Source organism: Cinclus cinclus, chromosome 3 (genome assembly GCF_963662255.1).
Source record: "Cinclus cinclus chromosome 3, bCinCin1.1, whole genome shotgun sequence".
Lineage (NCBI taxonomy): Eukaryota > Metazoa > Chordata > Aves > Passeriformes > Cinclidae > Cinclus > Cinclus cinclus.
The window spans coordinates 114693537-114719961 of NC_085048.1; the positions used below are offsets into that span (position 1 = coordinate 114693537).

The 26425-nt window shown below is 38.2% G+C and overlaps 1 protein-coding gene across 1 annotated transcript in view; it reads left to right on the forward strand.

Moving 5' to 3' along the window:
* Positions 1 to 23237: 23237 nt before the first annotated feature.
* WDPCP (WD repeat containing planar cell polarity effector) overlaps positions 23238 to 26425 on the forward strand; it is a 100655-nt gene continuing 97467 nt past the window's right edge. Inside the window, exons 1-3 of the mRNA XM_062489469.1 lie at positions 23238 to 23298; positions 24880 to 24924; positions 25667 to 25717. Of these exons, the coding sequence (XP_062345453.1) occupies positions 23238 to 23298; positions 24880 to 24924; positions 25667 to 25717 (157 nt within the window). The remainder of the gene's footprint in view (positions 23299 to 24879; positions 24925 to 25666; positions 25718 to 26425) is intronic.

The following is a 26425-nucleotide window of genomic DNA, read 5'->3' on the forward strand; positions in this document are numbered from 1 at the left end:
GGATGCAAGGGAATTTTTACTATTTCTTTCATGTTTGCTATGTAAATCTACTTGGAAAGGAAGGATCATGTGTGACCATCTGCATTAAGCAATCAGCATGATGGATCCATCAAACTCTCAGCAATATCTCCAGGCTCCCTTAAGGTGGACCATATGTGCTAATCAGCCAGTAAGTGCCAAATGCTGCTTCTAAACTGGGCTCACAGGGGCATGAGGTGCCCCAGGGATCTGATGCACAATCTGGGACAATTTATCTTGGGATGGTTGTTGTGGTTCTTGCACTGCCTCTGCTTTGGGAACAGTTCAGCTGTTTATGTAGCAGTCCGCAGGGTACAGCTGGCAAATGAAGGAAAACTGAAATTGGTGCAAGTGCACCACTGGCACTGAGCTGTACCTTGCATCAGTGCAGGACTGTGAAATCCCAATTTCACAAGCAGCTTAGCCATTCTGCAACAGGGTGAGAACTCCTTTGTTGCCAAGGAAAAGAGAATTAGGGGTACAACTGGTATGAGCTATTGCATTTGTCTGGTGATAATCTGCCCCGCTCAAGAACTGGCATACTGAACTGGAGCAATTGTATCCTTTAGCCTTTCCCTCAGTCTTCCAGCATCTGCACTCAAAAGCAATGTAGACAAGGAATGAGTGATTTAAGGCCTTAAGTCCTGCAATGCTTGGCTGTACAGAGAAGTCCAGGTCATGTTCTAGATGCGCCCTCCTGAAACAAAGGTGTTTTTAAAGGAATTTATGTACAGGATTTCTCTACCTGCATGGAAATCAGGCTTTTTGCAAATGGGATTTTTCTGCTTATAAAGGACCCAAACAAAGAGTTCTCAAAAACTTTTAAACTTCTTCTGATCTAATAAGTTTGTTTGTGTTGAACGGTAGCCATGGCTCTGACGTGCATGCAAATGCAATTGCATTTTGCATGCAATGAATGGCACTTCTCTCTGATTATGACAATTTGATCAGGAGTATGTATTCAGATTTTCTGCTGTTCCATATCTACTTTAGGAATTGGGTAGTGGTAGTCAAATGTGAAAGGTCTTCATCCTGGTAGGGATGGGATGTGTAGTGACTGCCATGCTTCTGGGTTTCATTGTAGAAGCCCAGACTTCAGCAGCTTTTAATATATCTGCTTGTCAAAGTACCATTCTTCCTTTTCTTCACCATTGTCTTTGTCATCATCATTAACTTGGTGAGGAATTTGTCACCTTTATGTCCTTTCAGTCCAGAGAGATGGAGTTATCGTGTGGGCTTGTGTTCATTTGTGCCCAAATTTGCCTTTTAATTTTCACCTGACACAGTATGCCTCATTTTTCAGGGCTGTGACCAAGCAATGCAGTGGGTTTAAATTTTCAGATTCCCTACAATCCCATTTTATCCAGAAAGGATGAAGATGTTTGTTATAGTCTTCAGTTTGTTCACTCCTTTGCCTTCAGCAGCTGAACGGGTGACTATAACCATTGATGACCATGACCAGTGATAACCATTGCTCTGTCCCCAGCCTTTTCTTCAGAGAGGAAAAAAGTCTATAAAAAGCTGCTGTTTACCTGCCTATAACTCAGTGCAAGATATTTGGGGCATGTCAAGGTGCTGCTGCTGATTTGGCCTCCCAGAGGAGTTGGCAGAGGGAAGGTTGTTTCCCCTCCTGACCGTATGGAGAGCCAGAGAACAGGCAGAACAGAAGAGCAAAGTCTGCAAGCATGGCTTGGTCTGTGAGGAACATGTCACTGTGAGATACCTCTCGTTGTTCCAGCCTCTGCTGCTTTATAAAAACAAGTTGAATCATCCCAGATCGTAGTCTTTCATATTAATGTAAACTGTGGCTGCTTGGGGTTACTTTTAATATGCCAGGCTTGTGTTTGTTCAGCAACTCTGAAGCAACATCTGTGGTATTGGAGTGCAGGGGACTGAACAGTGGGGAAAAGGAATGAGTACAGATGTCTCAGGGTAAATAATTGGTAGAAGAAAGACTTGCTAGGTCACACTGTCCACCCAACTTCTACTGCTATGCTGGGGAGAAACAGGACTGTTCCAGGCACGTTCTGAGGTATGCTCTCCTCGTGGAGCTGATGTACCCAGCTGACTCCAGCCGAAAAAAGCCTTGCCCATATCAGAGGTTCCCATTATATCTCTCCTGAGAATGCAGTTTAAGAGGCATCTTTTTTGGCAGCCCTGCCAGCTGACACAGCTCTCGTTCTGGCCTTGCATCACTACCATAATTGCCCTGGCAAACTGCTTTGTAGGGTTGCTTGGTGCACTGGCTCATGGAATTGAACTGGTTTTAAATTGAACATTTTCCCATAGCTGAAGGAAGATGAGCAGTTTTGTTTTTTTTTTTAAAGATGTCTGTTGTCAGGACCTTCACACTCCTGGGGCTCCTTTGAAGGAATAATGCTAAAAAATTTTGGCAAAATGTGTGCAGAAGCCTGCACAAGAAGGTTCTAGAAAACTGGTGTTTCCATGACATTGATGACTCAGGGGGGGATGTGTGACCATTATATAAGCAGCCTCAAATACTGTGCAGTGGAATCTCTTGTAAATATCTGGGGAAATATGGAGGTATTTTTTCACAAAATTTTCCTTGATAAATTCTGCCTTTATTTATATTGAGCAAATGTGACTTGAGTATAGCCAGTAATATAAAATGTACAGCTGGGTTTTTTTCGTTGGTGGTGGTTGGTTGGTTTTTAAAAATTAATTACATTAAGATGAAGAGGAAAATAGCAGGTGGGAGAGTAGCATGAGGAGAAGGACTGCACCTGAAGCAAGGGTTAGGTTTGTGAGGAGGAGCATATGACATCTAGGAGAACCTTTAACAATTTAGATTGTGAAAAGTTGGTTATTCTGAATCCCAAAATCCAGTGTACTATGGACTAGGCCTGAGAACAATATAATGTTTTTACTGGAAATGAGGAGCCTGAAGAGCATGGCACACTCTAAATGCCTTTAAGAGGGGGCTCAGAGGATTAGGTACTGCCAAATCAGCATTGAGAACAGGGACACTGGAGCATCCTAAGTAGAAATGGAACTTCTGTAGATGTTATTTAGTAAAACTGATTTCTTTTACTGAGCAGTTGTAAACAGCATGGCTGTTTTTTCCCAAGAAAAGGTCTCAGATTTTTGTTTTTTTAAGGTCCAGCCTAGGTATAGTAGTGAGTGAGTTTCAAAGATAAAGATTAATGCTGTAAAATGTAAGCAACCAAACCATTTTTTGGTGCAAAGTTACTCACTTTCCACTTCCAAAAAAGAAAAGTCAGCCTGGTGAGGACTTACTTGTGTTTCAGCTCACACAGATGAAGATTTGCAAAGTTATTCACAACTTCAAGTAGAGCTGTAAAGATTAGTAAGGTGGTTTGCCACTTCTGAATGGCAAGGCTGCCACCCTGCCCATAACAATAAAAGGTTGGGCACTGGATGACATGTTTTACTAATACTATAATGTCTGCCTTTAATCTTTTAAGTAAACATTTTTTCAAGATTTATATTTTTGAATTATCCATTTCTTGGATAATGGTTTGAGAGACATATATGTGTAGCTTGATTTTCATTTAACCAAGTGGGTAAATCCTGCTTTAGAGACAATTTAATTGACCCCGAAATACGTCATCCATCAAAATCTAGGAATTTCTCTTATATGAAAAACAAACGGGGACTAAATTAAAAATATGTTTGCAGAGGTTTTATTGTAGGTAATTTTGGGTATGAAAGACTCTGAAATTTGAACTGGCAGAAACTGGGATGGGTGTCGTATGAAAGAATTATTTATATTGTATAAAAATATATATATTACAAAATAATATATTAAATTTAAAATAACCATATTTGATATATTTGTATCGAAATAAGTTTATTTTTCCTCCTCTGTGAGGGAAAGGTGTGAAGCTGAGGTCAGCACAGGGGTTGGAAATTGGTATTTGGAACACAAGGTGGTGCCATTGTGTAAAGTTGTACTTCTGTGGAGTTTCTGGAGGCAGTGAAGGTAAAAAACGGTGTTTAAAAACTTGTGAGGAATGTGTGAAGAGAAGTTAGCAGTTTTAAATGAAAGATTTGTAGCATGGGATGAAGGGGAGCGTGCCTGGAGTTCTGGTTTTGTGATACACAGAAGGAAAAGGAATATCTCAGGAAAGAGCTGTGTGATAAATTGATGTTTTATTTTGACTTTAAGTCTGCTTGCAAGTATTTTCCTTTTTTGGTTTCAAAGGGGGAAAGAGAACTTAACTCACAGTGTGAATCTAGGAACCATCTCCCAGCAGCTTTATATTGTGAATATATCAAAACAAGCTTCCCTTGTGTTACTTCAAATACACCCTAAAATGCCTTAGGATTAAAGCAATCATCTGTAATACAATATCTGTGGCTCATCGTTGATTGGCTAAAAACATGAAATACAGCTTTTTTTCTTGGAACAGTCAGTGTGTTTCCTTCATTGTCTGCTTTACCAAAATTCTGCATTCCTTGTCTAATCCTGAGATATTAAAATAATTAAGTGGGATAGTCACAGTTTCACTAATGAAGCATAATTGAGCTTTGGAATACTTTGATATTAAAATTTAAAAGAAAACATAAAAATGGATTTGCTGAGCATATGCACATTATTCCTATATATTGCTCCCTGGTTTGGGCAGTAACTGGGGATCTGGCTTGCCTAAGGATATTTGGGCTGTCCTGCTAACAATTTTTTTAGCCTTTAAATCTTTATCACAAAGTGTGTGCAACTCTATTTATTGCATCTGTGAGAAGAGTTAGGTCAAACCAAAGTAATCATTATAACTTGAAGGTGTGAAGATTTGATTGCATCAATGTTTATTCTTTTAGGTAAAGTGGTCTAAAGAAAATCAAAATTTTGCAATAGCCATTCAGATCTGGTTGCTGTATGTAAATGATACATTTTTAATTAACTTGTTGGAAGAAGTGTTTGACTTTATTCATCAAATGCTATAAAATGATTGTTTCTATTGAGTCAGATAAAATATTATTTAATGTTCTTTGTTACTTAAATATATCAGCTCCTAATAACAATTTATGTGACCTAGAAAACACCAAAGAGTTGGCATCAATTTTCAAATTACTTCTTTCAGACCAAGAATCCTGTACTGTAATAATGTCTTACACACAGGGTTGCTTATTATAGATGTTGCATGTACTTTAACTGCTGTGCAAAGCACCTCTCCCATGTAATTACACAAACATATTCTTAATTAATATGACTTGTGTTAGCGTGATCGAGCAATGGAATATTTTTTAGGTGTGTGTTTTGCAATCCTGAGTGAAGGCTGACAAATACGGAATGTAGTTACTGAATGTCGCATATCTCATGAAGAAATCCTTGGAAAGGACAAAGACCAGGACAGTTGTGAGACTTCATGGCAATGAGCTACCTTTAAAAGTCCTCAAACATGTATTGATGCAGGAATTGCAGTATCCCAGGCCCTTCCTGATCCTTAAGGATCTATACAGAAAGGTGTTGTCAGATAGGAAGAGCACTTGGGGGAACCGGAATAGTTTGTTTACTCCATGTGGAGCAACTTGACTCTGTCAAAGTGAAATGCCTTTCTATAACTTCAGCGTGCTGGAGTGATGTATTTTGTATTCCCTGCTTTTGTAATTTCACCACAGGGTATCCTGGAGCTAGGGCCTATCGTGCAATGTTGTGTTACTCAGTTCCATGCTGTGGATCAGTTGCTTCTTTTTAATGTGTTTGTGCAATTCTTCATATGTCAATGCCTGTAATACTTGCAGAAATTTTGGTATTGGGAACGAAGCTGGAAAATTTATGGTTCGTCTCCCCCCGCTCATTAATTTTGTCATTCCATTTTGAACTGATGTAAGGCAGCACAGAGCATATGTCATAGATCATGATAATCATTAATGGAAATTAGATTGCACGTGTTTAGTCTTGTAGAGAGATACTTTTGGGTCTGTGGTTTCATAAAACTTTTGAAGTTATGGCCATACAGCTACTGGAGGAGGAGGAGGAGCAGGTAGATGAAGAGAGTAGCTCCTTTCCCAGGATGTTTATTGGAAGTCACTTTGTTTGGTGGAGTGCTGCTTTAGGGATAGATCAGCTGGTTGCTGATGTGTGTGAGGAAGCAGTGTAATGATGCACAACTGGGACGACCAGTGGTGGAGCAAAAATTCAGTGTAACATAAGCCACTGACCATCTCTGAACTCACTCCAGTGAGCTGGGTAGACAGGGGAGTTCCTGGCAGTGCCCTCAGGCATTTTGCCATTCCCATCTGAAGGCTCCCTCAGTTGCAAACTGTTGAATATTGGGAAACAGTTGTTGGGACTGTTGTGGAACTTTCTGATGATTTTAGGGAGGAGGCTGCTGTGAAATGCAACAGCAGTGGGGATGCTTTATAGGGTGCTCAACACATTTAGGTGATATTGCGTAAGCAAATCTCTCCCCTTCTCCCATTACCCTATGCAAACAAAAATCTTGATGGGAAAATATATTTTATAGCATGCCACAAGCAGACAGCATCAGGTATGGACAAATATACTTAAGGCCTCCAGCTGATACTGCTCATGGGAGTAGGTGAGAGAAGAAGAGATGTCAGCAATTTAGGATTGCTACTATGGGTATGATAGCAACTATGGATAAACCCGCTCAAGGTGTCTTGGCACTGCAGTATGTCTTGAGGCAGCTTCCAGGAGATGGCAAAGACTTGTGTTCCAAAAACCACTGGACAAAGAAATGGAGATAGCAGTGCTGCTGTTTACCAGGGTGGCATCCCTCTCTGAGGATGCAGAAGTGGAAAGGGAACACTGACTGTGCACCACCGGGAAGGAAATGCTGGACGTGGCAGTAGGCATGCCAAAGTCCTTGTCTTTTGTTTTCTTATGAGCTGAAGGTATGAAAAGGATGTGTCTCCTGTAATGTATGTTTCTCACAGTATTGAAAAGATGGATTCCTGGTTGTCTTTCCAGAGAGGTTTCAGCAGGTCTGCATAGTCCTGGAGGGTGCACAGGTATGGATTGCAAGACCTGCTCAGATGTGAAGCGGTGCAGTGAGTGACAGGCTGCCTGAAGGGTAGGTAGGAATGTGTCTGTAAAACCAGAAAACCAACAAACATGCTCTATAAAATGATTCCTTTTCATTTACAGTGACATAAAGCATCAAAAATTTTACTCAATTAAAGTATGAGGACATCACTTCAGGGAGGTCAGCTTAAGTGCCCTATCTGTTTGAATGTCTTTTTTTAGACAAACCCTGTGTTCTGGTGATTGCCTTTCCCCATCGATGTATGGCTTCACTAGAGCCATACTCATTTGGCTGAGTTTTCCCATGACTGCTCAATAACAGTACAGAGGGAAACCCACAGAGAATTAATCCAGTCATGGTTGTGCTAATTTCCAAAGAAGTAACTGAAAATAAGGGGAGTTTGTAATAAATGCAATATAAAACCTGTTTACATGACTGATTCTCCTCCCCATCCCCATCAATCTGACCTTACCTCATTCCAGATTTCCCAGTTCTAGCTGAAAGCTTTTATGTGAAGAATGCTACCAGGAAAATTCCCTTTTTTTATCTTGGCTATGAAAGACTTGTATGAATGACCTTTCAATGGTAAGGGGGAATCTCTCTAAATGTGTTGCTATTGAAGGAGGATTGGTTTATGGTCACATACTTTGATATTCTTAGGAGAACTATACATTTAATCTTTGATCTAGAAATGATTTCAAGAGTCTGCTCATAAGCTAAAAGAATTTCTATCTAAATGTGCCATCTTCAGCTTCAGGTATAACCAGAAGAATTGTACTTTTTTCTGAGTGAGTTTTCTCAAATATAGTTTCACTGGACAATATCAAGGGGTTTCCTCTATCTTCATTTAGCTGGTATATTATTTTCAGCTAAAACTATTTGTACAGGCTCCATGTAAATAATTTTTTTGGTTCTGTGTTCAGGGAGGAAGTAGATTCTCCTCTTCAAGATTGTAGCAGTAACACCAACAACACTGCTTCCAGGACAGATATATAGAATTGGGTACTATACCTGGTGTATTCCAGCCTGGTCTCCAAGAAGAGTAATTTTAAGGAAAGCAAGGTAAATCTTTATGTATGAAAAGAGTGTTACCGAAGATTTATTCCAAATTTTAGCAAGTGGATATGATTTGAAGCACTTATTTTGGCACTTTTTTTTTTTTTTAAGCTGTAGTGGAGATTGAAATGATGAGCTTAACTGGGGAAGTAAGTAATTCTAAATTAATATTTTAAAACCAGTAAGGGGGTATATTCTTGCAAATGGGAGGAAAAAATTTTCCCCCACCCCTGCTTTTCAAAAACAGGGGGCAGCTGCTGATTTTGGTCCTAGAAGCCCTTTCCACCTTCATGTTTTCATAGTCATGGTAACAAACACTGTTCCCAGTCTTTACACCGTGTACCTCAGTCACTGCCTGCAGAGACTTCTGTTGACCCAGTTATGTTTTGGCTTTTTGGTAGGTGTATAGGATAATTTCCAATTCTTTCAGGCTATTGACTTTCCTTAATATTTATATCTTCAGAAACAGAAGTATAAATGCATGCTGTTCTCAATGACAGTGAATATTGTTCAACCAGTGTTTGTTTAATGGTGAGAAAAATCCAACTCAATCTATATATTATTTCTGTAAAATGTGTAATTAACTAAACTCAGCCTTTATGCAGTAAACATGCACTTTGGATAATCTGTTCAATGAGAATAATGCAGACATTACACCCATCCTGATATGTAGAAGATGATCCATGGGGGGAAAAGATACATGAGCATAAGTCAATTATTTAAGAATAGAGTCCTTAATTTCTTGAGGCTCTATAAAAAGAATTTTGGCATCTGTACATATTTATTTTAGAGATATAGGGGGTAAATCTTCAGCACAGAGCATGGGGAGTTAACCATGGAACATTCATTAATGTTAATGGGATTTCTATGGCTAATTCCCCACACTGAAAATTTAGTCCGAAGAGATTTGAAAAGTGATGTTGAGAGGCAAGTTGGTTGGTTAGTCTCATTACTCTCATGTTATTAACTGCTCTATCTGGCTTTGTATGAGCACTGAGATATTGTGCTTAACTGTTAATAATAAAGGACTGTATGCTAAGTACACATTCTAGTCTGGAGGTAAAATAATGCAGTTATACCAGCAAATTTTGGATATTTTCATTGGAAAAAAACCCTGCAAAATCATAGACTAGAAGGGAAAAATACCTATTAAGGCATTTTTTAGACAGCAGAAATGATTTACACATTTCTAGTACAGTTTTAGCACCAAAATTATTTTTTATTTTCTTATATAGTATTTTACTATTGGGATGCCACTCCAGAGCTGGCAGGGGATTGGACCCACTGACTTCCATGCTCCTTGTAGCATAAATTTTTTCAAGATTTAGACTTAGTATAGCATTTTTCTTAAAGCAAATTAACTTTTTCTTTTGTAAAAGTTAATTGAGATAAGAGAGGAAATTCAGTTTCTGTTTGTCTTTAAATTTTGAAGAAGGGTTGGAGCCTGGGAAAAGGTAAAAGATATTTTATGTACTAAATGGAGAATATTGTTTTAAAAGGAAATACAGGCTTCAATGAAAAAGTTTGTCAGATTCATGATGCTCCTGTTCCGTGTTAAGGATATGCAACAGAGATTGTATGTGAAATGTGAATATATCTATGTGCATGCATATATTCGCATTTCCCTTTTTTTTTTTTTTTTTGGATCTTGGCAGTTTCCCTTGCTTTTCAGGGGAGCTATTATATTGCTCTTCCAGTTGTGATTCGGAGCAGTCAGGAGCCAGCCATTAGAGGGTGCTTCTGCACCAAGGAGCTCTCTTTCCTTGAAAACCAAATTTACTTAACTTTAACTATTTGTAGATTTAGCAAGGAATCATTTTATGTTTCCTGAAATTATCCATTTTCTTCTTTAATTTGTATTTCTTCCTGATCTACTATTCTTGGAATTCAGAGGATTAAGATGCAGATAACTAAAGGTGATTGAGAGAAGATGGAATGATTCAAAACAGCAAAATTATTACATTTCATAATTGTTACTTGTAAAAACAAAAGAAAATATACATGGACCCCATGCAAGTGAAAAATGGGCTGGTCTCTTCCTAATTAATGAGAGAGATGAGCATCTGTACATTATAACACTTGCCACATTATTACTGCCTTATTTAGAAATAAGACATTATAAGTTCATTATAACTCCACTGCATGTATTTGCAGCAAGAATAATAAAATAGGTGCACTTTGCAAATTTCTGCCATTGCTAGCAAAGATTTAAAAATAAAACTCTCAGTGCAATACAGCTGGATGTTGTTTTTTTTTTTTCTTTTCTCTAGAATCACAATAATTCCTCATTCAGTAGCAAACTTAAAAATGCTGTGTCTCTGCAGTAAGATTATGCAGGCAGCAGAGTAGAGAACAGGATTTATAGCCATTTGTCCTAGGAATACAAATTTAAAGCCTGCACTTCTGACCCAGGACATTGGTGCAAGGTGAGTGAAGGAGAATGGAAATAAAAAGATTTCTAAGAGAAAATTCTGCTGTTATGGAATCAGTTCCTAAGACTGATTGAATAAAAGCCATTAAAATTCAAAAGTGGAACATAGCACAAAGCAGTACATCTCAGTTCTGTGCCCAGGAATGGTCACGAGCACTCAGTAAAGAAATCTGCCACCTGCAAGTCTTTGTTAAAGCCAACCCGTGGAGATGGTGATTCTGAAAATACTCCTCCTGGAGAAGTTGATACATCTTTGCAATAATTTTCAGACTCAAGGTAAGGATTTCTGATATCCAACAGCTTTTGAAAGCTGCCCAAACTTCCAAAGACCATCTCGACTAAAATGTTGGTTGACAGCTGGAGGAACTGGCACAGAGCTTAGAAAGGAAAGAGATCAAAGCCTTCTTCAGGAGCTTCTTTAGGAGCCATACAGCCTCCTAAGCTTTAAAAAGGGTAGCCAAATGTCCCTTCAGGCATAAGTGTCCACATCTTTATTGTTCCAGTATATGCTGATATGCTCATCATAGCATATTTACACGAAGGGCTGCTGGTACTGCTGTCTCCAGTTTTACATGTACAGCATGATATCTATCCTGAGATTGTGAGGACCTTTCTTCTGGAAAAGCAATGTTCACAGTGCAAGAACACATGGAATTAGAATGGGTGAATCTTCCTGACATCATATTCACTAACAACTTCGGAATTTAGTATTTGCATATATATTTAAGTAATGTGAATTTCAGCACCAAATGGGTGTGCTTTGTGAGGCTGACATGCGTTGTTGTGTAACTAATTTAATTCTAATTCTTCCAAGAGATTGTTTGATACTCATTTATGTATTATGTACTCACTTATTTCTTTTATCTGTTAAAAGGTGCACATTTTTGCTTTAGAGCCTGCACTGTCTAGTTCTGACTCGAGTAATTTTTTTCAATTTGAGAGTGAAATGTAGGCAAAATTGCAACATATTTCTTTAGCATGGACTGAATTATTGCATACTGTGAATTACAGGATATTGGTTATCCTGTTCTTTCTATATAAAATTTGCATCTTCTGAATAAATACATAGGTAACTGGAAGCATGTGAGTGCTTTGAAGGTATTGGCACTGAAGGTTATGTCGTGTCACTTTAAAGGTAGTTGTTCACAGATTTTCAAAAACATTTTTAGATGAGACTTATGAAAACAATCTAAGAAGATACCAAGGAAATCTGTAATGCAACAGTTTATAATGTTTACTCAGCAAACTTCAGCCCCAATCTGATGTGTTTGGCACTATGCTTGTGCAAGTCAGAATAGTACTGCACCTTAGAACAAAATACTTGTGTGCACACTCCTCCCACTAGGAGCTCGGACCAAATGACCCAGTAGTAGTTTTTCTTCTGAGCTGAATGATAACAGGATCCAATTTAAAGTTAGAAACTCTTTGAAAATGAAGTACATGGATTTTTCTGCTGGTAGCATATTTGAGTAGCTGTTGTAAATCCCTGGTTGAGTTCACAACTGGTATTTTAAAATTAGAACCAGGTAACAATGACTGATTAATTGAAAGTGAAGTCTCCCTAATCTTATACTTTTCTAAGTTAATTGCACCTTCTGGTATTATGCTTTATAATTTTAACAGGATTGATTCCTTCAGTAAATATTTCTCGTATTAACAAGAGCTGCTTCATATGATTTTTTTCCAATAAGTACCTAAATCCATTAGTTAATGATGGGAGTAGAGCAAATAATTGCATTGTAATGAAAAGAAAGGATAGATAAAGAAATATACTGGATACTCTAACTCATGACTAAAGATAGTAAGGAGACACATATTTTTTTTTCTGTGTATCTCGTCTCCTTCAAATCTGTCCACTAGAAAAGCACCCTCAGTATACAGCTGAACTAGTAAGAAAATAAACCCGAAGCCAGAGAACATATCACCAGTATTGTCTGAAAAAAGAAGGGGATCCAACTCACATTTCTCTCCATAATTTGACTATGTGTTGGGAAGATGCTGCGATCCAGCTGGTTGTTTCTGAAGTACTAAGAGTTGCATAAAAATCCATTTTACGTTTCAATTTTCATTTAAGACATTACACCTATGACTTCCACCATGACATATTTTCCAGAAGCTAAGATGAACTACTGGTTCATACCAGCCAGAATCTAGACGTCTTGCATGCATGAAACTGGGGCTGGTGGTTCAAATTGCCTCTCCATCAGTATCAATATTTAGTATTTCAAATAAAGCTACTATAATGTTCTGCTTTTTCAGGCAGCTGAAGTTAATAATAAAGTGACACCTAACAGTATTTATCCAATTATTAGCAAGAGGAAAGTTTTCCTTAGAAGTGTTGGGTGCCATCTATGTGGATCCATCTATGTTGGATGCCATCACATTATCTATGTGATCTTTTTGCAGATCCGAAAACTCGACTTCTCTTTTCTGTAGATACTCAAATGTATAGGAATGGTGCTGGAAATTAGTAAATCTGTTGTAGGACAGATTTGAGACCAAAACTGTTTTAAATACTGGGCAAAGGCAACTGCAGGGATCTGGCTGACAGCTGGTGCTACTCTGCTCCCATAAGAAGTAGAATGAAGCTGATTTGAGCTTTTGACCATTTTGGACCTATCTTCTTTGCATTTTTAATGAGGTTGTTTTCTGAAACTAGCTGTACTTACAGACTGATTATTTTAATGTCATGGTTTTCTCAAGGGTGTTAGAAGAGTTTGTAGTTCAGTCTTAAAATCTGTGTATATTTTAGTTGATATACAACCCCACTGCTCAACAGTTTTACTGTGATTATGAAAATGCTTAAACAAATGCAATTTTTTCTTCAAAGTTATTTTCCCTTTTGCATATCTGCATAATTAGAATGCAACATAAACTATACTGTAACATTACAATCAGGAATTAATTATTGTAACATGAAATTTTCATTTTTTTTCCTAACTGCAAAGGTGAGTATAGCTTAAAATTGAAAAAATACTAGTCCTTTTCATAGAAACTTGTTTGAAGATCATAAAGGAGTACAAAAGAAGAAAAGCTTTTTGTTTGTGTTTGCAATCAAATCTTTCTTAAAAGGAAGTCTGACACACAGGCATTGTATTTTTTTTAATATTACATTGAAGAAACCAAGACGCAAGTCTCACTGGATTAACTAGAATTCAAGTATGGCAGAGAAAAAAACATTTAAAAATAAATGCTCACAAACAAGAATCCCAATGAGACTTGCAAAAGGCTATTCAAAGGTGATTTTCAAATATTTAGTAGAGCTTAATTTATTGCTTGCCTAATTTATTGCCTGCATCTAAACAAAATAGGTCAACATAAAATAGCTACTGGAAGTTATTTAAATATAAAAACATTCTAAAAAGGAATGCAAAAAGCAACATTTAAAGATATTGTAGTTCTAAAAATAATCCGCTTGTTCCAGTAAATTTATTCAACTCATGCAATATACTCAGAAATACATTTCTATTTTTTTAAGGAAGCTTGCAAATTTGCAAGATTTATAAATGAAATCAATGTGTTTACCAATGTTCTTTAGAAAATTCTTTAAACACATAGTCAGTGAACATGCAGAGTATAAAATGTTAAAGGTCGGAGCTGTACAGTTCAGCAAGAAATTAGTTGGTACAGCTCATAGATGGAAAACTAAATAGTTGTTCATGCTGTATTTTCAAGCGCTGCTCTTCACCTGACATCTGTACAGGTCTGGTGAGATGGGTGATAGCCAAATCTGAAATACTGCATAAAAATATAGAAGAATATTTGTTTAGGTGCACATATAGTTAAAATTCAGGCTGAACTCTGGTCTAACCCATTGCTTTGGACTTAATTGTTTGTCTGATCACTGTTTATTTCATAGCAGCCCATGCTGCAAGGCAGCTGATGAACTAGGATGCCAATGCATAGAGGCACAAATGGAAAGAAACAATTTAGAACTGCTGTCTGCAGCACTGCTGTAAACCTTCACATTTCCATCATTCATTTTCAAAGAGAACTAGTGTTCTAAGTTTAAAGACCTGCCAGTATAAACTTCCTTGCAAACAGGAATTGCAGCAATGGTAGGGCAGTGGAGCAAGGACTTTTCCTGTGCTTGGATTATTTGCAGGTCCTTCTACCTTCTTTCTGCTTAGCTTAAAAAAAAAGAGAGATTTTGTTTTCTTCTCCTTTGGCTGGTGATAAGAAAACACTGCTACAAAATTTTATGACCTACTGACCTTTAGTATTGAAAAATTGGGTTATTTACAACAGCAATCACTATCTAAAAGAATGTCGTAAAACAGCTTGACATTTAGTACTTCTGTAATTGCCTTATGTCATGTCAGCACTGGATATCTGTAGTTTGGATCACTTATCTACTATCTGGTTTATATAAAGGCCTTCAGGGTCTTTATCAAAATGTGTATATGAACTTTTCACTCTGTGAAGTAAAAACCCAGGTCAATTATATCTATTTTCTGTGACCTTCTTAACTTTTCACACCCACTCTGTCTGAGACTTGTTATAGATTGTAATACTTGCCTGCAGTATCAATTGGAGATTGGTTCTTAGCTTCATTAAGGCTGTCAGAGGTGTGGCTGATACATAAACTTAAGTGTCTTCTTGACAAATGGCATTACCTCCCTCAAATTAATTCTGCTTCACCGTTGTTAATCTTATTATCTGTTCAGTTAATCAATAGCTGTCTTTTGAAAGAGAGGACCAATAATGTGTATTGGAAGTGTGTTTCTGAAGGCAAGAAGCCATAGCAGTGTGGCAGAATTCAGTTTCTGATCCTGTCATCATCTGCTTGAGTGATAACTCAGCAAAAACCAGGCCTTGGTTTTGACACATGAACAATCAATTTGGTGGCAACAAGTTACCCCATATAGATTTTCTGTGGTATTTTTGCACGTGTCCTTGAACTTCTGCACCCTCCATCTAGTAGACAGTGTTTTTAGCTCAGAGCTCAGAGGACAAACTGGACAGCTGTCTAAGCCAACAATTCCCATTCTGAATAATGGCCCGTGTGCCTTTTTGCCCAATTAATTGTGCAAGAAATAATTGATATCAGCTGGAGATAAAATGTTTGTTCTGTTTTACAGAACATTTTTTAAAGAATTTACAGATTTTCAGTGTTCTTACTTTGTGTCAAATAATCTTAATGTTCTTAAGTAGCTATATGTATATTTTATAGTTAAATATGCAAATATATTAAAGTATGAAAATTCAGTAAATAAAACTGTAATCACAAAAAAGAGGATTATTTTCAGATTCACAAAACAATAAACCTCACAAAAATAATTTAATGGAACATGATACAGCTTTACAGCATATGGGAATAAATTTGCAATGTATAATTTTCATGCCAGAATTCTTGAGTTATCAGATAATGTATTTCCTTTCCATGATTATTCTGCAAGCCATATTTAGGCCGTTCTTACAATAGAAGGTTCAGTGTGTATTTTGATATGGAGTGCTCCTGTGTGTTGTTCACCTATCTACAAAATAGTTTTCCTATTTAGATTGTGGAAGTTAGAACAATTAAAAGACTTTGCTTCATTCATTTGTTTGGGAAAAATATTCTGAACCATTAGAGTCTGAAGAGAAAAAGGTAGCAACAGTAAATATTTGCCTGGAGATTGAGATGTTTGATAATTGATCTTTCTGTGTTTGTTAAAAATGTTCCTAAACCAATATTGTAATATGAATTATTATGCACTGAATAGATTTATAGAAGCATGCCTGTATTTCTACTTCTTGAGATCAGAGGTTGGTCCTAGTGACAGGGGATCTGATTTTCATTTATACCACAAAATCTACAGTTCTTTCCTCAGTGGAAAAGGGATTTAAAGGAGAAGTAAATGAATATGAGAATGAAGCCCACTGTGCTGCTGAAGGTAGCCAGGATCTCAGACAGGGAGTTTCAGTGCCAGGAGCAGTAATTGTGAGAAGGGATTGGCCTAGGCTCAGAAAGAAATAACTGCAGGTGAGGGGTGGGAGCTCAACCAGCATCTAAGGGAAAGGGAGGAAGAGGAAGAGGAGCTCTAGCCTGCTTGTGCAGGGGAAGGTGCACTGGGAGCAGAGGACAACACAGTATGAGAGTGGGGACTACCAAAGCCAGCTGGCAGGTTGCCATTACGGAATGGATTAACAGCCCGCTTGATTCAAATTTGTGCTTGTTGATCAGGTCAGCCTTTTGCTTTGTGTAGCCACAGTGTTTTTGATCTGATCAGGAGTGACAGAGCAGCATTCACTGGAAATGAAACTCCAAGCCAGGTGCAGTTTATTAGGCACTGCAGAGTTCCAATGATGGTACACACATCCCAAGTTTTGCCACTGCAGTGTGAAAGACGGAGACTGGATCCTCTACTTACCAGAAAATAAACCCAAGTGTCTGCAATTAAATGAAGAAAACATTTAAGAATGCAGTCCCAATAGCTTGTTTCCTGCACAGGTGACAGAATTACTGTCCCTAAAATCCAAAGAAGGGAGGATAGATCAGAATTCCATCTTTGCACCCGTTTAACTTCTAACCTAAAATTGTGTCGCTCTGTGCTGTTTACACAGTGTCCTACATCCAAACGTTTGTGAAATTTAGAAGTGGTGTGACTAAAAATTCAGAGCTGGTCTTACCAATGGGCCCGTTGAGCCAAGGTTTTACAACCTGATTGGACTCCTGTAGTTAATAAATTTCCACACAGAGGGCAAGGGGCTGTTCACATGTGCCCATCTCATGCTCTGCTCCAAGCACTTGGGCCAGTGTCAAAGATGAGAACTTTGCTAGATCATCCAACTGGGCACACAGCAACATTCCCCAGCTGGGATAGATCTACAGAAAAGCAATCAGGGCCTCAACTATCCCTGTGCATTCCTCAGTTCTGGTGCACAGAGTCTTTCCTTGTGCCCACCTACAGATTGGGTCAGCATTTTCAGGAATTACATATTTTTAACAATTTCTTTTGTGAGAAAACAAATCAGAATACTTCTAGCTAATTTAGATCAATGGATTAAAAGCTTAAAAAGGTTAGACAGACACATGGACATAAGCATCCTTCTTAAGCATCATTCTTAAGAAACCAAATTAAAACTATCAATGTATGTGTATAAAATAAGAATTTTCTTGTAACTGCTGTGCTGCTGACACTTGGTGTAAAAAATTGGAGCTGTGAAGGAAGAATCTGGGTTGTTTCAGACTACAAAATGAAGTTTGGCAAATTGTCATGATTTTGCTAACTTTATTTCAATATGTGTTTTATTATATATCAAACAGTCTGTGGCTTCATACAGCTGTAAAAGGATGAAGCCTGTCTTGTGAGATTGGGAGAACATTTTTGCATTTTTTTATCTGTGAGAACATGATAGAGAAAAAATTTAACGGGTCTATTTTTAAATTAATAATTCCACTAAATTTAAAGTCGATGTAGCTAAACATGTAAAAGATAATGCGTCTAAAATTTTATTTAATGTGTTTTGCACAAAGAAATTGTTGTATCAACATAAAGCATACAGCAAGTAGCTAGTGATCTAATGCAGGTAGTTCGATCTAAAATTTAACTTCCAGAGTAAAATACTACATTTTTGAATCACACTTGTGCTGCAGGGAGTTTCTCTCCTTGGTGAAGGACAAATTGGTCATGGAGAGGAAGAAAAAGCAGGCAGTGATTTCTACTCCAAATATTATCTCAAAGAAATAGAGAAGTTTTGTAGGATGACTTGATGACTTACCTTGTTTGTTGAACATTAGATGTCTAAGTTAAAAATTAGCCATTGTGAGTGGGGCTATAGCAGTGCCAGAGATTGGATGTTAACCTTTACAGGGTGGAGGAAGGGAGACAGAAGTAAGGTTGAGGATAATCTGCTCTGGCATCTACAGCTAGTAGAGCTATTGTGTAATCAATCCCAAATCAAAAGGAAAAAAATATGTATTTTTGTGAATTAGAATTCATTGCAGCTATTCCATTTTCCATTTCTCTGAAAAAACTGAGACCCGTGGAAGATGAATGCACCCTGATTCTGCCTCTGGGATGGTGCAACCCTGGATGTACAGATTGGGGAATGTGAGGCTGGAGAGCAGTGCCAGGGAAAGGGACCTGGGGATCCTGGTCAGTGGCAAGTTGAACATGAGCCAGCAGTGCCCTGGCAGCCAGGAGGGGCACCTGTGTCCTGGGGGTCATCAGGTACAGCATTGCCAGCCAGGCAAGGGAGGGGATTGTCCTGCTCTGCTCTGAGCTGGGGCAGCCTCACCTCCAGTGCTGGGGACAGTGTTGGGCACCAGAAACATGAAAAAGCATTAACCTGCTGGACAGTATCCAAAGGAGGCCACCAGGATGGTGAAGGGTCTGGAGGGGAAGCCATACGAGGAGGGGCTGAGGGCATTTGGTCTGTTCAGCCTGAAGGAGACTGAGGGGAGACCTCAGTGGGGTCTTCAACATCCTCATGAGGGGAAAAGGAGGGACAGGCACTGATCTCCTCCTCTGTGGTGACAGAACCTGAGTGAATAGCTCTGAAGCTGTGTCAGAGGAGGTTTAGTTGGATATTAGGAAAAGGTTCTTCACCCAGAGGGTGGTTGGGCACTGGAACAGGCTCACCATCCTGCCAGAGTTCAAGAATCATGCAGGGCCAGGAGTTGGGCTTTGATGATCCTTGTGGGTCCCTCTCAACTCAGGATATTCTATGATTATCCATTTCCATGGAATAGGAGAGCGCAGAAGGGTGGCCTGTGTCAATTTTTATAAAATAATTCCTGTCATTGTATTATTTGCCAAGAAAATCTGATGACATGTAAGTAGTGAAAATAGATTCTGCAGTGTTTTCTTTTATTTGGGCAGTTTGTCCTGTAACCTCTGCCCAACCCCATATCCCAAGCATCCTCCTGATGTATGGATGCCATTGCAGCAGTTCTGTGACTTTACCATGGCATAGAGAGCCTGCTCCTGACTGACTTTGTGTTTTACCTTGCTTCAACTCCTAGGACTGTGCCCCAAGCAATGTCAATATTTTGGGGGCAATCCCCCTTTTTTGCTGCTTTTTCACTAGGAATGCTGTTTTCTGGGAGCACATTCCTGAGCCTATCTTCGATGGAATAGGCAGATGGTCATCACAGGCTTCCCTGTATCATGGCAGCTGCAGGATTTACTCTTCTAGGGACAATTTGGATAGTGTTGTCACACTGAGCCATGCTTCCGGCACGCACAACTTCTAACACAAAGTTCAGATGGTCTGTTGTAGTCAGCATCTCCCGTTCTCTAGCTCTGGGTTGCTCCTAGTATGTTTTCAGAGGTGTTTTTGGGATGTACTCACCTTGGGAGCTGAGCACTGCCTTTCGCAATACCCCACTCTCCCAGCTGACTATGGGAAAGAGAAGAAATGCAGCACCAGTGCCCCAGATCACTCAGGCAGTACATAGTTTCTAATTATTTGTCATGACAGAACACTGGAAGTGTCAGAGAGGACTCTTGATATCAATTTCAGCATTTGCTAGTGTTATAAAGTGGCAGGGCAGTTATTTTCTTATGAATAGTTACTAAACTGAGGATCTTTTTTTTAAACAAAACAACCCTCATGCAGATACTGGCACAGGCTGACCATTGCAAAACATCTCCATTTGTCAGTAAGCTTTTGCAACCACTAAAATACCCCTGTTGTTTGTGGTGACATTGTAAAGGAAGAAAGTAAATGTTGTGTGAGCCAGAAATATAACCAGCTGTTAAACTGAATTCCAGCTTTACCTTAACAGGAGAGTTGTTTCAACCCATTTTTTCCAGATTTTAATCAATTTTGAAGGGGGAGGGAGAGAGTGCTTAAAGCTCAATGGGTGGAATTTTTCTCTGTTTTCACACCTACCTTCTCTGCAATAGCAGGGCCCAGCTCATGGAGTAAAAGGAATATTGTAAATTCTGAGAGGCGCTTTTCAAATACAAAAAGATCACTTTGTCGTCATCATCTTCATCCCCATTGTGCTGGAATATAATGATGTGGGAAAATGGTGAGATATAGTTGCATAACTCTGAAAGTTGGCATGTATTCCTTCAAAGGGAACAAGAAAGAATAATTCCTCTGAAAAAAGTACTCTGACTTGAAAATGCCGTATTTTGTTACAGAAGCAAATTCTCTGTCTCTTCATTTTTACTGTAGAATGTAACTAATCTGAAGATATTTCAGATTAGAGTTTGTTAGACTGGAACAGTATTTTTGGGCAGTTGTCCATTTTCACTGGCACAACAGTAACAAGCATTCCAATAATTAGCTGGTTAGTGAGTGCTCAGAGTCCAAGGAAAGGAAGAAGAAAAAATCTAAACTCTCAAGATTCTGGTAACTGACAAATCTCTTCTCCCTTTTTAGGTACAAGGAGAATTTTGCTTCCTCTTCTTTATTCAGTGTGCAACTGAAAGGGTGTTCTTTAGAAGTGTATGTTTTTAACATTTTCTTACAAAAGTCTTTTTTTTTTCCCACATTTTTGAGGACAAATTTCTTAAAAGTATGCATCTTGGACACTGAGTGCCCATTTGAAAACTTGTTTCTGCTTTTTGGCAAGCTCCCTCTATGTGTCTGAAAATGGGGAAAAAAAAGGATTTGAAATTCCTTTCTGATCTGTCAGCTGGGAAGGCACTCAGCAGCATTAAAGCATTATGGGATGGCTTTATATTCAGTAGGAGGACACAACTAGAAGTGTCCATGGAGCCTACATACAAGAGTTTTGGAATAATCTGATCATTTTATGTTAGATTATCTGTCATGCCAAAGTCTTCTAGTCTTAAATTGTGTTTTGGGTTTGTGCAGCAAGATTTTGCTAGTTGGGAGGAGATTTTATTTTATTTCTCATTCTCTTGTTCGGTACAAAATTAAACTGATTTCCCCAAGTCAAGTCTGTTTCACCCATGATGGCAGACAGTCAGTGATCTCTCCCTGCCCTTATCTTACCTCATAGCCTGCAGTTCTATTTTCTCTCTCCTGTCCCTCTGAGCAGAGGAGAGAGAGCAGCTTGGGTGAGCACCTGGTGTTGTCCAGCCAGGGTCACCCCACCACACCTTGCTTCAGGGCAGGTGTACCCTTCTCTCCTGCTGGACAGATCATCTGCCACTTGAAGGTGTGTGGGTTTTGTTTTAGTTAAGCCATGATAGGATTTTAGAAGCTCACTTAATTTGTTGACTTCCTATTAGAGAGAGATTCTTATCTAGGGTCTAACGGGCCCTAGGGAATGCAAGTTTTGTTTTACTTGCTAACATAAGAAAGTAAGTAAAAGATGAGAAAACAAATAAAATTGTATCATACTTTTACTTTGGTCCTCATAGTCCATCTTTAGTAAAAGAGGGGCTACCCTCATCTGTATTTAGACCAAAAATGGTTCTCATGCTCAACAGACCACCATGCTCCTAATCCTGCATTTTTTTCTGCACCTAGGATGAAGGTATATTCCTTTTACTAGGTGTGGTGTGTGTTGTAAGCTTTTTTGGTTTGTTCTTGCTGTTTTGTTTTTGTGGGCTTTTTTTGACATAACTATGGGATTTATTAAGTCAGCAAGACTTTTTGTACATTTGGGGATCAGTGGGAAAAAAAAAAGACATTTCCACTTGGTGCTATTTCAGTGGATTAGGCAGTTCTTCAAACATAAATATTAGCTTGAGTGATAATACCTGAAGGACTCCCAGCTTCCTTGGTGCTACCTGAAATTCTTGCACATATTTTTCATCATAGCACTCTTGACATAAAAGTCTGATACTCTATTACATGATATAAATTCTGCAATAATTATCTGAATTGATTCATTATCTAAATGGCACTCATGGGAACCAAATGAAGATACTACTTTTTTAAAAAAGAAATTTAAATATAGCACCAGGCTGGCAGTGGTTCTAAAGGTTATCTAAAGGCTGCATTGTGTAAACACCTCTGCTCAGCCCAGCTTTCAGTGGGTCCCCAGGTTTAGCAGAAGAAGTGAAAAGTAATTGTTCTGGTGGCCCATTTATGACTACAGCACTGCAGAAAATCACTCAGGGGAGTCTGCTGGTTACTGTGACTAGGAAAATTCCCAATGCTCCTTTGAAACACAACACGTTCTTCCCTGGGAATATTCAGAGGGATTGTTAAAAAAACTTAGCAAGCAATTAATAACAATGTACGTAATACTTCAACTCATATTCTGTATGTTTCACATCTATTGTTTTGTCAGTTCCAATTGATATATTCCAAGTGTTTTTTTGTTTTTTTTTTTTATTTAGAAAGACATAATTTGTTTTGATACTATAACTAATGCCTGCAAATACTATGTTCAAAAGTGTTTCTTGACTATATTGACACTTCCCAATGTACAGGGTTTAAAAAATTTGGCCTGAAGGTCAAATTCTCATATCTAAACTACATATTTAAGCAGTGGATTCAGTTTTGCATCTATAAAGGTAATACAGTAAAAATAGATTATAATGTGCATATTAGAAGCATCAAGCACAAAGTTATTTTAGTGAGAGCAGTTGTACATTTAAAGAATTGTTGCTTTCTCTCTGTTTGTTGTGTATGTATTTATATGGTGTTACTTATCCTATTCTTTCCCATGCATTATTCATTTTAATTGTGATTAAAAACTACAACTTACATGTAACAAAATAGAAAGAGTGCTAGATTCTTCTAGCACTTACATTCCAAAATACTTACTGTTTACTTACTGTTTCCCTGGTGATGGTGATGCCTGGGAAAAAAAAACAACCCAAGGCATCAATGGAGGGTAAGAAATTGGTTCATGCTGTTCCTTTCCTTCTTTTGCTAGTGCTAAGGCTCCATATATCACCATGTCCTTCTTCCTGACTGAGGTGTTTCTGTGGTCTTTGAAGACCAACTTACATATTAGAGGTGAGCTGTTATTTGTTACTAAAAATACCATCAAAGTTTGTTGATTGATATTAAAATAATATAAAATTCTGAATACCCAAATGAAGTGTTTTCTATACTTAGGAGAAAGAAAATTAGCAGCAGTACGGTGTTTGAATTTGGTCAGCTTCTTTGCTTGTCTTGTCATGGAACTGGAGCATCCTTTCTAGTAAAAAATGTTAAGATATTTGATTGGATGCATTTCCTTCCTGGGAATCTGTGGCCTACTTGACTGTGAGCTTCAGTTTAATGACTAGTTTGGGTGAAGTATCCACAGTCAAGTGAATTGCAGAGGCATTGTGATTTGTACTCAATGAGAAAATAAAAGATTACTGGATGTTCTGGGTATTTTGCATGATTACTTGAAATTTCATACATACATTTGTCTTATTAATTGACTATTCCAAAAGACAATATAAGTAATTCCTAGCTATGTATAAATTACCTTCATTCATCTAGGCCTTGTTATTCCCAAAATATATTCCAAAAAGACCCCACTGAATGTTATTACTCAAATATTGACTCAGTGTGCCTTGACAGCCCATCTTTGTGTGAGAACTGTCCTATGACAACAATAACATCAAAAACTCAAAAGCTGTATTTAATAGAAAAATCTATTGGTTTAAGTAAAACACAGTTGTGGTTTATTGTAATTTAAGTTCTGCTGTGGAATACTGTGCCTGTTTTCCACTTTTGATCTTCTTGCTTCCATTTATTCATTGCCTAGGTGCCTCATTCAAAAATTCTGAGGCAGAAGGGAGGATGATGTCCTGGTTTAAAACCTGCCTGCCTTTTCAGTGCCTTCCTACATTGTTTTTTTCCATGTAAAGAATTTCTCCCCGTGGAATACACCTGTCTGACTTTAGGAGGACACAGATGCAATGACAAACTAATTCTTTTGAAACAATGCAGCATAATGCTGTACTTAGACCTGCCCAATGGAGCTTGCCATGACAGGTGGCAAAAATACCCCTAAGTGTTTACCTGTCAGCCACATCAGGAACTGACTGATGTGGTTGCAGTCCCTCTACAGCTGAAATATCCAAATTTCTTTGCCACAGGAGCCAGCTAGATTATAATACCTGTAGATCAAGAATATTGGATCATTTGAAAGAGCAGCTTTATGAGATCATGTATCTTAAAACAAAACCTCCAACCCGTTGTCTTTAGCTCAGCTGTCAGTCATCAGAAGACATTTTTAAGTTTTTCCAAGATGCAGTTTTCACCATGATCCTTACCTTTCCTTATGAAAGAGCACGAAATATTCTGATTAGGAAGGTGGCAGAAATACTTTTGCATGTGTGCAGCTGGGAAGGAATCAAAGTGTATATAAGTGAAATGACAGCTCCAAATAAATGGAAGGACTTCTCACATCTTTCTTCATGCCTTCTCTTCTGGTTTTTGAAAGTCCCAGTGATATTCAGGCTATATACTGTGATTGTATTTTAACACCGTGCACTGCTTTAGCAGGCAAAAATTGAGGTGCTAAACCTTGCTTTCTAAGTTGTGTTCTGTTTCTAGTGCCACATCCACAATTTAATGTATTTACATTTAATTTTGCAGATGAAGATATTGGGATCCACCAGTACTGTGACAAGAAAGAACCAGGTAAAATATAAATAACCATAACTGAAACTAAACAAAACTTCAAGATGTTCCGTGTTTGACACCAGCTGCTTACTCTTAAAAATGCAGCTTCAAATTTCTTGTTAGTATATACTTCTGTATTTCTATGGAGTAAGGAAACACAGGAAGCTTCTCTCCCCAGACTTATGTAGAAATAGTAAAAAAACATTTTAAACCACAGAAGTTTAAAAAAAAAAAGGAAAAAAAAAATTCGCATAAACCCAACTGTTATGTAACTAGAAACCTCTGTGGGATTTTACACTCTGAATTTTTATATGTTTTAAGACATTTTGTGTCGTGTGGAGCCCAGCCAGGTGATCGCTGGGATCCCAGAAGAGGGCATCTCTGCCTGCCCTCCATAATGGCCATTTTGGGGGGAGCCATCCATTTCCTTCATCTGATTATTCCTGGTAATCCTACAAGTTTCCCCACTGGCCAAAGGGGCTGTGGGGCTGGAGCTCCCCCCCTTTCCACCCATCCCAGTCCCGTGTCCTGTCCATTGGGACTGGGGCTCAGCCATGCCAGCCCACCTGTGTGGCTGTGTCAGCCTTTCTTTCACTAAAAATGTAAGATATCTGCCTTAGAGGGTGAAAGCATCAGGGCTGCCTTGATTGTTTTGGAAATTTTGGTGTTTTGTCCAACTGTGCTAGTCCTCTCTCTAATATTAATATTTGCTGGCAGCAGTTGTAAGGATTAATTCATCTTTTCATCCTCTTTCCTTTAGCATCACAGATGAAGCACAGTTATTTAGAAGAGAAGCAAAAGCTAGCAGAATGTAAGGATGTTTTCTGAGTTTCTTCTTACAGTTAGATCAAATGGCAAATTTGGATTGGTTATGCCCCTGAAAGAGCATTAAAATAACATCAGATTGCTTCCAGTGCAACTTTCTGCACATGTCATTGAAGACTGATGATCACAGAACTACACGGCACAAAACAATTGAAAATTGCTAACTATTCCTTCCTGGTATATTTGCAATCTGTTTTGGGTTTTTTTTCCTGTCACTAAGCGTGGTAGTGTGTATTGCTTTTCAAGTCCATTGTCAAATGGAATCCCCAAAATAATCCAGATTTTTCTTATGAAATTTACTTAGCAGATGAGCAATAAACATTTTCCCAATCATCTATTGACTTGCAACACGAACTGGCTTAAAACTGGAAATTGTAACTAAAATACTTTCAGCCAAAATCAAATTCCAGACTAATAATTAGCTGCCTTCATAGAATGGTTTTAGCTTTGAAACATTTACTCTCTCCCTGCATTTCCTGGTTAAAAGCAATTTCAGTTCATGCTATCACACAGCAGTACTGTGGCAGTTAAAGATTTCCATGTTAGTACAACTTCTGTGCAGCTCAAGTTTTTCAATTCCTGCATTGCTCAGAGCATTCATTAATGTTCAGACATTATTACGTGGCGACTCTGAAAAATCTAATTGATTTTTTAGACAACTTTACAAAGCACTGTCTATGCTGTTAGCTTATCC